The 16,370-nt window shown below is 42.6% G+C and overlaps 2 protein-coding genes across 5 annotated transcripts in view; both read right to left on the reverse strand.

Moving 5' to 3' along the window:
• LOC123960105 (nuclear factor 7, brain-like) overlaps window positions 1-16,340 on the reverse strand; it is a 45,758-nt gene extending 29,418 nt beyond the window's left edge. For 2 of the 4 annotated variants that reach the window (XR_006822443.1, XR_006822442.1), the window contains exons 1-2: window positions 14,807-16,340; window positions 2,211-2,480 (exon numbers count right to left, since the gene is read on the reverse strand). Coding sequence is in view for 1 of the 4 variants with exons in the window: in XM_046034637.1 (XP_045890593.1) it covers window positions 14,818-16,245 (1,428 nt within the window). In the remaining 3 variants the exon portion in view is untranslated. Of the gene's footprint in view, window positions 1-1,992; window positions 2,124-2,175; window positions 2,481-14,806 lie in introns of those variants that run through there. The other 2 variants (XR_006822444.1, XM_046034637.1) reach the window with 2 other exon arrangements.
• On the reverse strand, window positions 1,060-2,746 carry LOC123960351 (E3 ubiquitin-protein ligase TRIM35-like). The gene is made up of 3 exons (XM_046035032.1): window positions 2,726-2,746; window positions 2,417-2,480; window positions 1,060-2,123 (listed from the first exon to the last, which is right to left on the reverse strand). The coding sequence occupies exons 1-3, from the start codon at window positions 2,744-2,746 to the stop codon at window positions 1,060-1,062; spliced, it is 1,149 nt and encodes a 382-aa protein (XP_045890988.1).
• Window positions 16,341-16,370: the final 30 nt, after the last annotated feature.

Genomic DNA, 16,370 nt, shown 5'->3' on the forward strand with positions numbered 1-16,370 from the left:
CGGAGCCAGGACTCAAATTCCAAGGAGTCGGTGGAGAGGGGGGAGGGTGAGCGAGCTGGGTCCATGCGTGGCTTGATCGTTCTGTTACGGGGTGTGGTGTGTGGACAGAGAGGACCCAAATGCTGCACTCAGAGGGAAGGAGGTTTATTGAGGGACGTACAGGCACGGGGAACCAAGGAGACAGGGGGCCAGGGAGCCAGGGAACACAGGGGCCGAGGAAGCGAGAAGAGGTGGGGGAACAGGGAGGACGCCGTGAGGGAAGTCCGGAGAGGAGTGGGCCAGTGGACGAACCCAGCCGAACGGAGGACGTGGGTGAGTGTACCTGGGAGGGAAACAGACAGAGAGACAAGGTTAGTGAAGACAGCGACAAGGCACAGGGTAAATGTGAAAAAAACAGACACATGGAAGCTTGAACACGGAAGTGGCACCAGGTATGGAGCAACGACGATCAAGCGAGGATGGTGTGGAAAACCGGGGTTGAAATACAGGCAGTCATGAGGTGATTACTGGCAGGTGTGGCAGGCTGACGAGGTGGATGATGGGTTGTGAGATGGTAGTTGGCTGGGCTCAGGAGCAGAGGGAGAGAGAGCACACAGGGGAGAAAACACAGGGAGGCGGGCAGAGAACAGGAAACCAAGGAAAAAAGCAGAAAAACTGATAAAAAGTAGAAAAAAACAGGACACTCACCGTCAGCCGGGCTGCCACCATAACACAAACAGTCTGAAAGTAAAAGTTGGAACAATAAACTTACATTCCTGAACGTCACAGAGAAATCTCAGTGTGACAGATTTTGATATCAGAGGTTTCAGCATCACCAGCTGCACCAATATATAAATATGGGAAGAGTTTCTCAGTGAAAGTGTCTGAGTGTAGATGTGAGTCATGTCTTCAGGGTTGTAGAAGGACACCTCCCCCCTGTCATAGTCCAGCTGGACTCTGATCCTCTGGAGACTCTTCTTCACTCCGACAGTCTTACCAACAACATCAGTGTATTTTCCACTGTGATGCTTTAAACACCAGAATCCATATTTTGGTGAGACAAATCTCTCTCCCTTCCTGTCAACTGACTCTAAACCTAACAATCCAGTCAGGATGGTCTCCCACCTCCACCTCCCAGCTGTGTTTCCCTGAGCTGAAGCCCTCAGAGCCCAGAACAAGGGCATACTTAGTGTTTCTCTCTGGATTGTGAGGAAGCTGCTGGTTTGTGTCTCCCTGTCTCACACTGGTCAGATCATCAGACAGATAGAGCCAGCAGTTTGCAGTGTTTGGGTCCAGAATGACAGGACTGAAGTGGACCTTGTCCTTCATCTTCTCCCAGACTCTGAAGGACAGGTTGCCCAGGTGTTTGGCCACATCTATCAGCGCTCCTGAGAGCAGCTGTGGATCTGACAGTGAGCGCTGGACTCTGGCTCTGGTCTGAGTGGCTTTATAACTGCTGAGGAATGGCACGCTGGGTTTCTGCAGCTCTTCTTCAACAGCAGAGATCCTGTCTGACAGAGAGGACATCTGCTCCTGAATCTTCTTCATCTCTCTGCTCACAGTCTTCCCCTTCTGCTCCTCTTCCTCCCTCAGAGCTGCCAGTCTGGACTCCTCTTCCTCTTTCAGGAACTGGTGGAGCTTGTTGAACTCTGCTCTGATCTGCCTCTCTGTGGACAACAGCTGCTTCTTGGACTGTTGAATCACTTCATTGTATGTTTCCTCCACTTGTTTGTATTTGTCCCTCTTGTCCTGCAGAGACTCTAAGTCAGATTTCAGCTGCTCCTTCAGGTCCCGGACTGCTTGTTCTACAGGAACCACCTTGTGACTCTGGTGGAGAGAAAACTCACAGACAGGACACACAGCTCTCTGCTCGTCTTTACAGAACCAATGTGGGAGGTCTGTATGTTTTTCACACAAGGCCTCCACCTTCTCTTCTTTTTCTGTCTCAGATGATCCAGCTTTCTGTCTCCCAGCAAAGGAGTCAGCCAGTTCCTTCAGTGGAAAGTTCACAAATAGATCATCCTTTGATGATTTTCTTTTACAAATGGGACAGTTTTTGTTTCCAGCTTGTTCCCAGAATTTCTGCAGGCAGCTTGAACAGAAGCTGTGGTTGCAGCTCAGAGACACAGGATCTCTGAAAGTCTCTGAACACACGTGGCAGTTCAGGAAACTTTCAAAAAGAGTTATTTTCTCAGCCATTTGATACTGAAGTTATTTTTCCACAGACTCACCGAGTGAACGTCTCTTCCCTTGATTGTTTCAAATACTCCAAACGTGTGTTTTCCAGCAGAGATCTCTCACCCTGTGATGGCGTCTCAGCTCTGTTCAACAATGTCCAAATCTACTGTCAGTTTAACTTTCACACTCTCAGTCTATGATCTCTCCTCTGTCACAGGCTGAATGAACAGCAGGAAGTGTTGCCATGTCATCTTCTCACCAGCAGATGGCGCAGTCAGGATGTCTGTCAGAGTCAGTACAGGACAGTTTCCATGTACAGGTGTCTGTAGGAAGACAAACACAAAACGAAAATTGGGTAAACAAATTGTCTGTAATTTTCTTTCAAATGCAAAACTGTGTTCATTGAATCCAGTTATTAATTTAGCTCACTCTTTTATCCAAAGCGACTTACAATTGCTATACATGTCAGAGGTCTCACGCCTCTGGAACAACTAGGGGTTAAGTGTCTTGCTCAGGGACACATTGGTGGATGGGTCACAGTGGGGGATTGAACCTGGGTTTCTCACACCAAAGGCATAGTCTTAGCCATTGCGCAATCGCCACCCGCCAATATATATAAATAAATAAACTGAATATAGAACAACCTGTTAACATGAAAGCAACGGAAAGCTTTGTTAAAATTTCAAATCATTTCAACTTGTTCTCATCCCTCAGTGTAAGCGTCTGTAAAATTCACAGGGCAAATATTTTAAACACCATTAACTATTATTAGCCTATTATTTTGTAAACACTGTTACAGTAAATGTACAAATAATAATCATGATACAAAATCCAGAAAATAAAAGTCTTTCAGTCGAGGTCTATTTGTTTTTGTTTGTTCTGGCACATTTTCTCTGCCTTTCGTTCAGTTATTCTCTTTACCATTTTACCTACATTAAGAATCACACGTCATGCATTAGTCAGTTAAATCCAGAGGTGGAAACAGTCCAAAAAATATTCTACTTAAGTAAGAGTATGATTACTTTGATGAACATTTACTTAAGTACAAGTGTAAATGACGAAGAATAAGGTTTTAAATGTTTGCTGTGATGCTTTGTCTTTAGTTTTAGTTTCCTGTTTAACCGGAAGTTTATTGTGAAAGGACACTATAGACGTGTAAGAAACGGAAATTAAAAAGAGAACAAGGGAAAATAGTACCGAAGCTGTAAGGGCACCTAGAGAGAAAAAGAGAAAGAGAAGTGTTAAAATGAATGGGGAGAGTAAGATAAAAGTACTTTAGCAGCAGTCCGGCTACAAGGTATGTTTACTGCTATAGTTTGTGTCTGAGTAAATTTAAGTGTATTTTGTGAAAATTGCTAACTTTCCGGTTATATGTTAAGCTAATCCCTTGTCTGTAAGACATCCTGCATGTCTTATTTTCTGTCTGTAAATTTCTGTTTAGCTCTTACATTGCTCACTGCAAGGAAGTTCAATAAAAGACAAGAGACCATCAGTCAAGGCTCAAAGAGATCATGTTGCACCAACACCTGAAAAATGGATGCATGTGAAGCAGTAACGGGTGACATGCACTCTCCATTTATGGTTCCACTGCTGCGCAGTCAAATATTTCACATCATTCCATCACCTCATACATCGCATCGACACGAGCCGATGAAGTGGCAGAGTTTGCAGCAAAGGAGGCCAAGTACAAGATTGTGCAAGATGAAAGAAATCGAATGGAAAGGATAAAAGCTCTAGAACTGGAACAAGAAAGATCTGAGCTAGATGGTCTACAGGCTGAAAAGGAAATGGAGGCAACTCGAGCCAGATTTGAAGCCTACAGCAGAGAAATTACACAGATGGGTGGCATGCAGTCAGTTAAGGATGAACAGGTGAGCCCAGATATCTCATCCCCATGCAACACACCTATCTAACACAGCCATGTCTTCACCCTCTGATATTGCTCAGCTAGCACAAGCTGTTCAGGACAGTATTACAATGAACAGACTTCCCATGCCAGAGCCAACAGTGTTCAGTGGTGAGCCGATCCCCTTTATTGAATGGAAAGCTTCCTTCATATCACTGATAGACAAAAGGGGCATTTCTGCCGCTGATAAACTGTTTTTATCTGAAGAAGTACATCAGTGGCCCAGCTCGTAAATGCTTAGAAGGCACCTTTTTCAGAAATGATGAAGAAGTTTACCAGGATGCTTGGAAAAAAACTCAATCAGCGATACGGCCAGGCTTTCGTTGTCCAAAGAGCATTTAGAGAGAAGCTATCAAGATGGCCAGAAATACAGTCTAAAGATGCTGAAGGACTAAGAAGCTTTGCAGATTTCATAAATGCTTGCTTGCTAGCTATGCCGTGTGTAAAGGGCCTGAACGATTGTGCGAAAAATCAGAAAATGTTACAGAAACTGCCTGAGTGGGCAGCAGCCAGATGGAACCCGCCATGTCACAAAGGCCCTGATGGAATCTAAGGACTTTCCCAGTTTCAGTGATTTTGCCTCCTCCTTAATGTTGGAGGCCGAAGTCGCTTGTAATCCAGTCACCTACATTGATGCACTTCACTCTTTGGAGTCACACAGCGACAAAGGGAATCCAAGAGACATCAAGAGGAACGAGGCAAGTGTCTTCAGCACAGGAACAGCTGTACACTGCATTAAGCAAACGTGGGATCTCACTGTATCTTATGCCAAAACATCCATCCACTCCACGAGTGCCCAAACCTTATAAAAAGGTCACTGGCTGACAGAAGGACATATGTTAAGGACAATAAACTGCGTTATGGCTGTTTGAAACAAGGTCACAGTGTGAAAGATTGCCGACGTCGCCTCCTCTGTGACACCTGTACAAGGGGGCATCCAACCTGCCTTCAGGATTACAATTACACCAAGGATGCAAAAGGAGAAAAACAGAGTAGGGAACATGCAGCACAAAACAACACATTGGAGACAACAGCTGCCACGTCACTGAATGTTGCCAGGGAAGGACAATCTGCTGCAACCTCAATGATCGTTCCAGTGCAAACCCACAAAAAGAAAAACTTGTCTATGCTTTGTTAGACACCCAAAGTGACACTGCTTTGATTGATGAGGAAGTGAGTCGTGAACTGCAAGTAGACGCTTGTTCAGTGAAACTAAAACCAACCACCATGTTGGGAGACGATGCGATTGTAAGCAGCAAAAAGGTGTCGGGTCTCTAATACTTCTTGGCAATAAATCTTTTACCATTAGAAAACCTATTTGTCCCTTTTATGTCCCCAGGGGAACAACTCCAGCGGATTTAATTCCCACTTTTCTTGCGTCAGTGGAATTATTGGACATTTTGGTGAAGGGCCCTCTCGCTGTCGTTCGCTGCCGGGGACTCCGCACACCACTACTGGCAATATTTCTGTCCAACATGCGCTCACTGTGCAACAAACTGGACGAACTTCAGCTTCTGGTGGGAAAAACACTTTTATTCATCTTCTGTTCAGTGCTTCACAGAGACGTGGCTGTCTGAACTGATACCGGACTCTGCGCTTCCAACTGTACAGAGCGGACCGCGACACAGAACTCTCCAGCAAAACAAAAGGTGGAGGCGTCTGTTTTCATTTTAACAATGGCTGGTGTACCGATATGACAGTGATTCAGCAGAACTGTTCTCCTAATCTGGAATTTCTTATCATGAACTGTAAACCGTTTTACTCCCCCCGTGAGTTTGCTTCATTCGCTCTGGTTGGTGTTTACATCTCGCCGCACGCTGGCCGACCGGATACTGTGTGTGGAGCAGACAAACCCGGACTCCCTTGTTATTGTTCTCGGTGACTTTAACAGGGGAAATCTCACCCAAGAACTCCCCAAATACAGACAGTTAATAAAGTGTCCAACCAGAGAGGGGAACACTTTGGGTCACTGCTACACCACATTTAGAGGTGCCTATCACGCCGTCACACGCACTCCAGTGGGACACTCTGATTATGTGATGGTCCATCTGATTCCAAAAACCCTGGTTTACAGCTAAGCTCAGAGCGCTACGGTTGGAAAAAGAGGAGACATTTAGGAGTGGTTACAGGGCCGGGTGCAGGGCATCAAAGTACGGGTTTAGCAGGGAGGTGCAAGAAGCTAAATGACTGTACTCAGAGAGACTAAGTTCTCTGCAAACGACGCCACTTCTGTCTGGAGGGGGTTCAGCTAGATCATTAACTATAAGCCCAAAGTCCTCCATTCCATAAACGATTCTCGCCTGGCAAAGAGTCAATCGGACTCCATCCCCCGAGACTCCTCCGCTCAGCTTCAGCCTCAGTCCACCACATCTTCCCCTCGCTCCTCAGAGCTGGCCAGCTCCACCCCCTCCACTCCTCTCTCCATCATAGAGAGAGATGTCAACGGTCTTTTCAGGAGGCAGAAACCCCGCAAAGCAGCTGGGCGGACTCTGTCTCCCCATCCAACCTGAGGCACTGTGCTGATCAGCTGTCACATTTTTAACACCTCACTGGAGACATGCCTTGTGCCAGCCTGCTTCAAAGCCTCCACCATCATCCCTGTCCCCAAGAAACCAAGGACCACTGGACTAAACGACTACAGACCCGTCACCCTGACATCTGCGGTTATGAAGTCCTTTGAACGCCTTGTGTTGTCCCACCTTAAATCCATTACAGACCCTCTCCTTGGAGAGGAAGCAACACGTGAAGCTGGGAAAACATGTCTCTGATTCCAGGACCATCAGCACCGGTTCCCCTCTAGGCTGCGTTCTTTCCCCCCCTTCTCTTCTCCCTGTACACCAACAGCTGCACCTCCAGTCACCAGTCTGTCAAGCTCCTGAAGTTTGTGGATGACACCACCCTCATTGGGCTCCTCTCTGGTGGGGATGAGTCCGCCTACAGGGGGGAGATCAACCATCTGGTGACCTGGTGCAGCCAGAACAGTCTGGAGCTCAACGCTCTGAAGACAGTGGAGATGGTCGTGGACTTCAGAAAGAGCACAGCCCCACCCTCCCCCATCATCCTGTGTGACTCCCCAGTCACCACTGTGGACTCCTTCCGCTTCCTGGGCACCATCATCTCCCAGGACCTCAAGTGGGAGCTGAACATCACCTCCCTCACCGAGAAGGCCCAGCAGAGGATGTACTTCCTGTGGCAGCTGAAGAAGTTCACTTCTACACCGCCATCATTGAGTCCATCCTCACCTCCTCCATCACCATCTGGTACGCTGCTGCCACCGCCAGGGACAAGGGCAGGCTGCAGCGCATCATTCGCTCCGCAGAGAAAGTGATTGGCTGCAATCTTCCTTCTCTTCTGGACCTGTACGCCTCCAGGACTCTGAGGTGAGCAGGAAAGATTGCAGCTGACTCCTCCCACCACGGACACAAACTGTTTCAGACTCTCCCCTCTGGCAGGAGGCTGCGGTCCATCAGGACCAAAACCTCTCGCCACAAAAACAGTTTCTTCCCGTTTGCAACTAGCCTCATCAACAAGGCCCGGGTCCCCCACTGACACTCCCCCCATGGAAATGATGCAAATGTCTCTGCACATCTAAATATTGTTTCATCTCGTGTTGTGCACAGACCTGGCACGTTGCACATATTTGATGTTGATTGTTGATCTTTGTTGTTGTATATTTGTATGTTGTCAGTTTATATATTTATATGTACACAATATTCTCTTGCGTTACTTCTGCACAGCACAGACCCAGAATAATGTACATGTATATATCTGCAACGTTGTTCTTCCATTCCATATTTATATATTTCTACATTTATTTATGTTGACTGTATGTTTGTCTACATGTAGCTTTTTAACGTGTCATTTCACATCTTGGACTGCATTGACTTATATTGTGCATAAACGGTGAGCCATTTTACATCTACTATCACAGGTAAAAACATCAGGAGTGGGATATAAATAACCATAAAAGTCCAACACTAAGGTGGTGGAGTTGGTGGACAGTGAGTTTGTCCCTGACCCAGGAGACCAACATTCGCGGTCTTTCATGTGAAAGAAAAATTAAATAATAAGACAACTTAAGTTACGTAACTCACGTAAGTTACGTTACATTGGTACAATGCTACATTGTGTTAGCTACGTTGTAACGTTAGCTATGTTAGGTAAATACACGCCATCCCATGATATCTGGGCGGCTGTGGCTCAGGAGGTTGAGCGGGTCGCCCGTTAATCGGAAGGTCGGCGGTTTAATCCCCGGCTCCTCCAGGGTGCATGTCGAAGTGTCCTTGGGCAAGATACTGAACCCTGAATAGTCCCTGGTATGAATGTGTGTGAATGTTAGTTTCTGGTTGAATGGTGAAATGGTAAAAGCGCTTTGAGTGGTCAAAAAGACTAGAAAGTTGCTCAGGGGCGTGCGACCTCTGACATATATAGCAATTTTAAGTTGCTTTGGATAAAAGCGTCAGCTAAATGAATGAATGTAAATGCATATCACATTGTGCTGTGGAGGCAGCCAATATGGTTGTGTTTTACTGTCAAGAAGAATTGTCGCTACAAAGAATTAAGAAATATTCTACCAAACACAAATTTTCTTACTTTTTGTGCATATATATGGACAGTTAACTCTGACATTATTTATTTAATTAAAGTCATATAACTTTATATATATATATAAATTTCAGCTTTGATTTCCTGTTTTATCCTCTTTACACTGGCTCCCACTATCTTTTAGAACAGATTTGAGGATTTTACGGATTACATTTAAGGCCCCTTAATGGCCTTAATATAAAATCCTGACTGCTGATGTTAAGTTAAATGATCCGTTCTCCTTCTGAACTTTACCAACAGACTGCATTTACTGTTTCTTTGAAGTTTTAGTTGAGTTCACTCACCTGCTGAAAGTCTTGATCTTATTCACTCAGTATGTAAAACACCTACATGTTCTTCCTCATATCTAAATGATGACTGTGACTATCTTTCACCAGATCATCTAAAGAACTGAAGGATGACTCTTCTTTTTTACAGAAATACAATTAGAAACTCTAACACTGAAACACTAAACAATAATACATGTTGGTCCTGTAGAACTGAGAAAGAGGAAAACTATTCTTCCTCCATTCGGATTTACACAACCTGAAATTATAGCTGAAGTCAGCACATAAAACTAAAGCTGATTCTTTCTGATTGCTCTGTATAAAATCTGACTGGACTCACCAGATGTTGTCAAAATGTCTCTGCTGGAATCATCACAGGAAACTCAACTGGAGAGCAGCAAGATATCTGAATAACAGGCAAAAGTAAGGTTTACTTCTGTATATTAAAATACATTAAAGACAGGAGTGACTTTTATAACTAGTGTGATCACTAGAGTGTGTGTGTGTGTGTGTGTGTGTGGATTAACTGGACTAACTTGTTCTCTGTAAAATGGAGGACTTATATAAACCATGCAGGCTGTCAGCTGAAGTTAACTTGAGACCAACAAGGAAATGTTCCTGTAAAAGTAATAAATAGGAACACCTTTCAGTTTAACTTTGACTTTATTTAATTAGAGTTATAGAACTCCTCTTTCTGGTTCTGTTTAACCAGTGAACTCTGAAATGTTTAATCCTGTTTTATCCTCTTTACACTGGCTCCCAGTATGTTTTAGAACAGATTTAAAAGTTTTACTGATTACTTTAAAGGCTCTTCATGATCCTCGGGTAAAAGTCTGTTGTCTGTTCCAGAGGCTGAAAACTAAAGTAAACAGAGTGTTTACTGACCGAGGACCTCAGGACGGCTGAGTCAGTGATCTCCTTTAAGCTCCTTCTTAAAACAACAACTTTTATTTAGTTATCAGAGAGCCTTTCCTGATTTAATCAAGTTTAAATTTTCTTTGAACTGTCTTTTATTTCCTTAAAATGTTTTCTTGTTTTTATCTGTTCTGTTTAAAACCTGATGGTTTTATGACGTGTCTGTTTTAGTTTTACTGCCTTAGTGAAGCACTTTGTAACGAGGACATTGAAAAGTTCTCTATAAAGATTTTCTTATTATTTAAATGTCACAATTTTGAAAAAACTATTAAATTAAACTCAGAGAAACCAGCTGGAATCATCGTTTCAGATCAAAGTAAAGAAAATGTGACTGTTTGATAGCTGTATATTTCTGCTGAACACCTGAACACATTTTCCTGAAGTCACAGTTAATTATCTGAAACTGACGGTGTGTCAGATCATATTTCTGTCTCTCAGTATTTATGTTTTATATGAATATATGAAGTTTTAGTCGAGTTCACTCACCTGCTGAAAGTCTTGCTGTCTTCACACCGAGACGATTAAAGTGAAAGTAAAGAAGGTTCAAGAAAAAAAGCAAGACGTCAGAACAGATCACATGATCAGATGTTTCTAAATATTTCAGAAAGGACAAAAGAAACGTGTTTTTACATGAGAATGACTGTCAAACGAAAAACTGTATTTAATGTTAATGTAACCACTTTGAGTGAAATTATCCAAATCACTATTATTATTATTATTATTATATCATCTGCAGCTTCTTATATGTAAAAATGATTGATTTTTTATACTCATCTCTAAACATATTTTAAATAGTGAGAAATTAATTTAGACCTCAAACTAATTTTCAACATGTTTATTTCTTTGATGTGGAGTTCAGCTTTTCTTCACACAGTATGTTTTTATATTAAGTCCTGTAGTATCTGAAGTGGGTGAGGCCTGAAAAACAACATGCCAGGTAAATAAATACCTACATGTTCTTCCTCATACCTGAAATAACGACTGTGATTATGTTTCATCAGCTGAAGAACTCAAACACATTTCCATGAAAGCTTGAACGACGGCTCAGAGGAAGATTCACATTAAAGTGGTGGAACATGAAGTCTGTGTGCAGGAGGTCTCTCTTTATCACAACAATAAAAACTCTCTCTCATTGTAAACACTGTGCAAATGTTGTTTTTCCTTCAGCTCCTGTAGTTGCACAGAGACAAAAACGTGTAAAAATTTGTTCTGGAGATGAACGTTGTTTCAAACATCGAACCAGGCAGGCAGATGATAAAGTGTCCATATCTTACATCATTATACATTATTAAATTCCTGACAGTCTGCCCATGACATATTTCAAATCATACAAGCACACAACAAACACATAAGAGGTGCAGATACTTTTAACAGAAACCTGCCAAAATCAGGAACATCTGGTCTCAAAATGATGCAGATAATCTAGTCCATGCATTTGCTACTTACTGCAATCCTTTATTATCAGGCTGCTTGAATAAGTCCGAATCTTCAGCTGATCCAGAACGCTGCAGCACGTCTTCTGACAGGAACCAGGAAAAGAAATCACATTTCTCCTGTTTTAGCTTCTCTGCACTGGCTGCCTGTAAAATCCAGATGTTACGTCCTAAGGTCTAGGGTTAACCTGGACGCAGCACGAGGTGAGACTCCCCACCCTTCCCACTCCCAAGCAAGGCCAGAAAAAAAGGGAACTACACATTAGCGGTTTTATTTTACTCAGATGAGCAGTGCCCAAAACACTCTATGTACCCTAAAACCTCCCTAAACCAAAACAAGTGTAAAGAAAAGACAAAGCTCTAGACCAGACTTCTAACACTAAAACATCAGGAAACAAAGAGCCTATTTAAACAGAAACAAGCTTCTCACTCCTACTGATACTGCTGATAGCAAAAACAATAAAGCTACAACAAAGAAGCAAACAAAATGGCTCAGGCCAACAAAACAAGGGTGTGAGACAATAATCAGGATCACTGAGGTGCTGGTTAATCTGCTCACACAGACTAATATGCTCAATACACAGGTTTCTCTACCTAAGATTCAAATACACAGTACACAGGTTTTACGCCGGTGCATGTTGGGAATAGCAGAGTGAAGAGAGCAGAGTTCTGTCAGATGGGGATTAAAACAGCTGCTGTCATTAGGCGACCAATCAGAAGGCAGCAATCAGCTCCGCTGGACCAACCTGGGGTGCCCACCTGTTCTGCATTACCTGCATACACAGAACAGCTGACAGTGCAGGATGAGAAAGATGCAAATGACAAAATATGACGCCAGGGTCATAACACAGAATTTAAAGTTCTTCTTCTCACCTACAAAGCTCTTAATGGTCAGACACCATCTTATCTTAAAGAGCTCACATCTTCCCACGATGCACTGAGCTCTGCTCTCCCTCTGCATCTGTATGAAACCTCATCCTGTTCATGCATGTTACTGACTTTACTTCTTCCCTTTCAGAAAATGGAGGCATCCATATAGAAAAGAAGCTCAAACAAACTCCCTTGTAAGTGTTGTTATGGGTAAAGAATTGTGATCAGCTACAAAATGAAGCACAGAAAGAGCCCTCCGTCATTTACACTGGAGAAACAACAAGGGAGCGTAAGCAAGAGCCTTACCTTAGCTAGAAAAATGCACACTTTCATGCAAACTGCAACTCACACACACACACACGTTTGTTCCACTATTCCTGTGGGGACATCCCGCTGACATAATGCATAACCTGCTAATTGAACCGTAAAACAAGTCTTAGTAAAAAGCAGTCTCAACACGTGTGGACGTCACAGTGAGCTATAATTATTCTAATTCCTTTGAGATGATTTGACTAAAGTTAGAGTTTCTGAGATCCGCTGGACAAACAGACTGTGAAGGAAATGTGATCCTGCTAAGAGGTAGGCTAGTACTAGTGATCAACAGCAGACAGTAATATGCATGGAACTAAGTGTCAGAAAGTGGAAATAAAAGAGTTGAAAATGACCAGGCTGTGAACAAAACGTGTACTTTGTCTCCATCTTGTGACGTTTACGGGAAGAAAATGTGTCCATGCCGTCACGTGCTGTACATTCAATATGCTGATGACATTATGCACATGTGAGCATGTTGTCCCTGAGACTGCATTAAGTAGGTTACAACATGAATCACATGTGACAGTGAAAGCAAACAATGTTTTCTTCTTGGGAACGCTTCTCCATTTCTACACCCTTCATACACTGTTAGTGTTATACAGTCCTGCTGACTGACTCAACTCCTTTAAAGAACCGAATCTTTAGTGAAACTCTTAATTCTCCTAAAGAGCAAATAATTCAGACGCTACATCTCTGTCTGTATAACCTCAGTGCTCCCTGTCTGTAACAGACCCCAGTAACAACATACTGTTACACCTTCAAATTATAATTAGGATTCTGCTTGTTTTTAACAAATACAAAGTGGAAAAGTCAGAAAACATATTTTATTTTAAACTCTGAACTGCCTTTTTAGAGTTTATAATCATGCAGTGAAGTTGTAGGAGGGTAAAGTTGCACAGCTCTTCTCCAATACGCTTTATTCATCACATGTTTGTTTCTTTAGCCTTCTTTAAGGTGGAATGAGGTTGTTTCAGGTTTCTTTTTATACAGTCAGTTAATCCGTCATGTGACTTTACAAACTGACATTTGAACTAAATTAGTTTGGCTGTCCACAAATGTTGACGTTGAAAGAGTTTCAGTGAAGAATTAGTTGTTTTGAAAATAAAGAAATTGTAATCTGTAATTTAATTTGTATTTTCTTTTATAAAGTCACATGACTGTTTAAAATATTTATGGAAAGGAAAAAGGAATAAAAACTGTTGGTGGTTTAATTACACATCATGTGAAGCAGCTGATGTACATTTACTTTATTAAGAAATAGCTGAAGCAATAAAAAAAACATTAAACTAAATTGTACTGCTGGTATTTTCTTTATGTTGATCATAAACTGGAGATTTATCACGTATCATGTTTATTTATCATGTTACTGATGATGTACTCACTACAAACTGCAGTATAAAGAAGCACTGTAAGAATTAAGGTCCAAATTAAAATTGAAATCAATTTGAACAGTTTTTTCTAAAAAGAAATAAAACAACAGATCCAAACCTGAAATAACTCAAAAGACTCAAAGCATCAAAAACTATAACTGATGATTTTAAAAAGAGGAAAGTGAAACGCAGCATTTGGTACAGTGGATACAAACTACTGTACAATGTTGTTTGACTCCAGATGTTGATAACCAGGAGAAGTTTGTCTCCTGATGACGTCATACAGTTTCAGCATTTTCTTGGAGATTAAACTTTATTTAAGAGGCAGCTCAACTAACACACTACTACTATTTCTTTTTGAAAAGCCACAAACTCCATGAAGAAGTAAAATGAATATCTAAAGCAGGAGTTCCAACCTTTAATACATTTTGACTGAACTGAACTAAAGTGAATCCTGAACTGAACAGAAGATCCAGAAATCTCTCAAAGTAAAACTGATGTTTGATGATGATTAAAGTTAAAGAATCCCACAACAGGAAGCAACGTGTTGGTATAGTGGATACTTGACATGTTATATTGTGGTCTGATTAAAAACCAGATGCTGCTGACCAGGCTAACATGTTAGAATCTGAACATTAGAATTGATTTGAACCTGGATGAAAGCTCAAGGCCGGATGATATAAAACTATTTCAGTATTTAGATATCATTTTAATCTGCTTTAACTTTTATTCATGCTGATTTTTCTAATGTGATCTAGACAGACATTGAGATCGGAGTAAAGTCTTAATTATCTTTCAAACTACAGAAACAGTCAGCAAAATTAATTTGTTGACCCTCAACACCAAATGAAATCTGCTTTAGATATAAAAGACGAGCAGATCAAGAATGTTTGGGTGTGAAGAGTGATGATGAGTTTAGAGTTTAATAAACCTCAAACAGTCTGAAAGTAAAAGTTGGAACAATAAACTTACATTCCTGAACGTCACAGAGAAATCTCAGTGTGACAGATTTTGATATCAGAGGTTTCAGCATCACCAGCTGCACCAATATATAAATATGGGAAGAGTTTCTCAGTGAAAGTGTCTCTGTGAGTGCAGAGGTGAGTCATGTCTTCAGGGTTGTAGAAGGACACCTCCCCCCTGTCATAGTCCAGCTGGACTCTGATCCTCTGGAGACTCTTCTTCACTCTGACAGTCTTACCAACTCCATCAGTGTATTTTCCACTGTGATGCTTTAAACACCAGAATCCATATTTTGGTGAGGGAAATGTCTCTCCCTTCCTGTCAACTGACTCTTTAGCCAAACCTACAGTCCAGCCAGGATGGTCTCCCACCTCCACCTCCCAGCTGTGTTTCCCTGAGCTGAAGCCCTCAGAGCCCAGAACTTCTGCATACTTAGTGTTTCTCTCTGGATTGTCAGGAAGCTGCTGCTTTGTGTCTCCACGTCTCACACTGGTCAGATCATCAGACAGATAGAGACTGCGTGCTGCAGTGTTTGGGTCCAGAATGACAGGACTGAAGTGGACCTTGTCCTTCATCTTCTCCCAGACTCTGAAGGACAGGTTGCCCAGGTGTTTGGCCACATCTATCAGCGCTCCTGAGAGCAGCTGTGGATCTGACAGTGAGCGCTGGACTCTGGCTCTGGTCTGAGTGGCTTTATAACTGCTGAGGAATGGCACGCTGGGTTTCTGCAGCTCTTCTTCAACAGCAGAGATCCTGTCTGACAGAGAGGAGATCTGCTCCTGAATCTTCTTGATCTCTCTGCTCACAGTCTTCCTCTTCTGCTCCTCTTCCTCCCTCAGAGCTGCCAGTCTGGACTCCTCTTCCTCTTTCAGGAACTGGTGGAGCTTGTTGAACTCTGCTCTGATCTGCCTCTCTGTGGACAACAGCTGCTTCTCGGACTGTTGAATCACTTCATTGTATGTTTCCTCCACTTGTTTGTATTTGTCCCTCTTGTCCTGCAGAGACTCTAAGTCAGATTTCAGCTGCTCCTTCAGGTCCCGGACTGCTTGTTCTACAGGAACCACCTTGTGACTCTGGTGGAGAGAAAACTCACAGACAGGACACACAGCTCTCTGCTCGTCCTCACAGAACAATCTTGGCTCTTCTTTATGTTTACTGCACACCTCCTCCACCTTCTTCTCTCCTTTTTCTGTCTCAGATGATCCAGTTTTCTGTCTCTCAGCAAAGGAGTCAGCCAGTTCCTTCAGTGGAAAGTTGACTCCTGGATAATTTTTTGATGATTTTCTTTTACAAATGGGACAGTTTTTGTTTCCAGCTTGTTCCCAGAATTTCTGCAGGCAGCTTGAACAGAAGCTGTGGTTGCAGCTCAGAGACACAGGATCTCTGAAAGTCTCTGAACACACGTGGCAGTTCAGGTAACTTTCAACAAGAGTTATTTTCTCAGCCATTTGATACTGAAGTTATTTTTCCACAGACTCACCGAGTGAACGTCTCTTCCCTTGATTGTTTCAAATACTCCAAACGTGTGTTTTCCAGCAGAGATCTCTCACCCTGTGATGGCGTCTCAGCTCTG

The sequence above is a fragment of the Micropterus dolomieu genome, linkage group LG21 (genome assembly GCF_021292245.1).
Source record: "Micropterus dolomieu isolate WLL.071019.BEF.003 ecotype Adirondacks linkage group LG21, ASM2129224v1, whole genome shotgun sequence".
Classification (NCBI taxonomy): Eukaryota; Metazoa; Chordata; class Actinopteri; order Centrarchiformes; family Centrarchidae; genus Micropterus; species Micropterus dolomieu.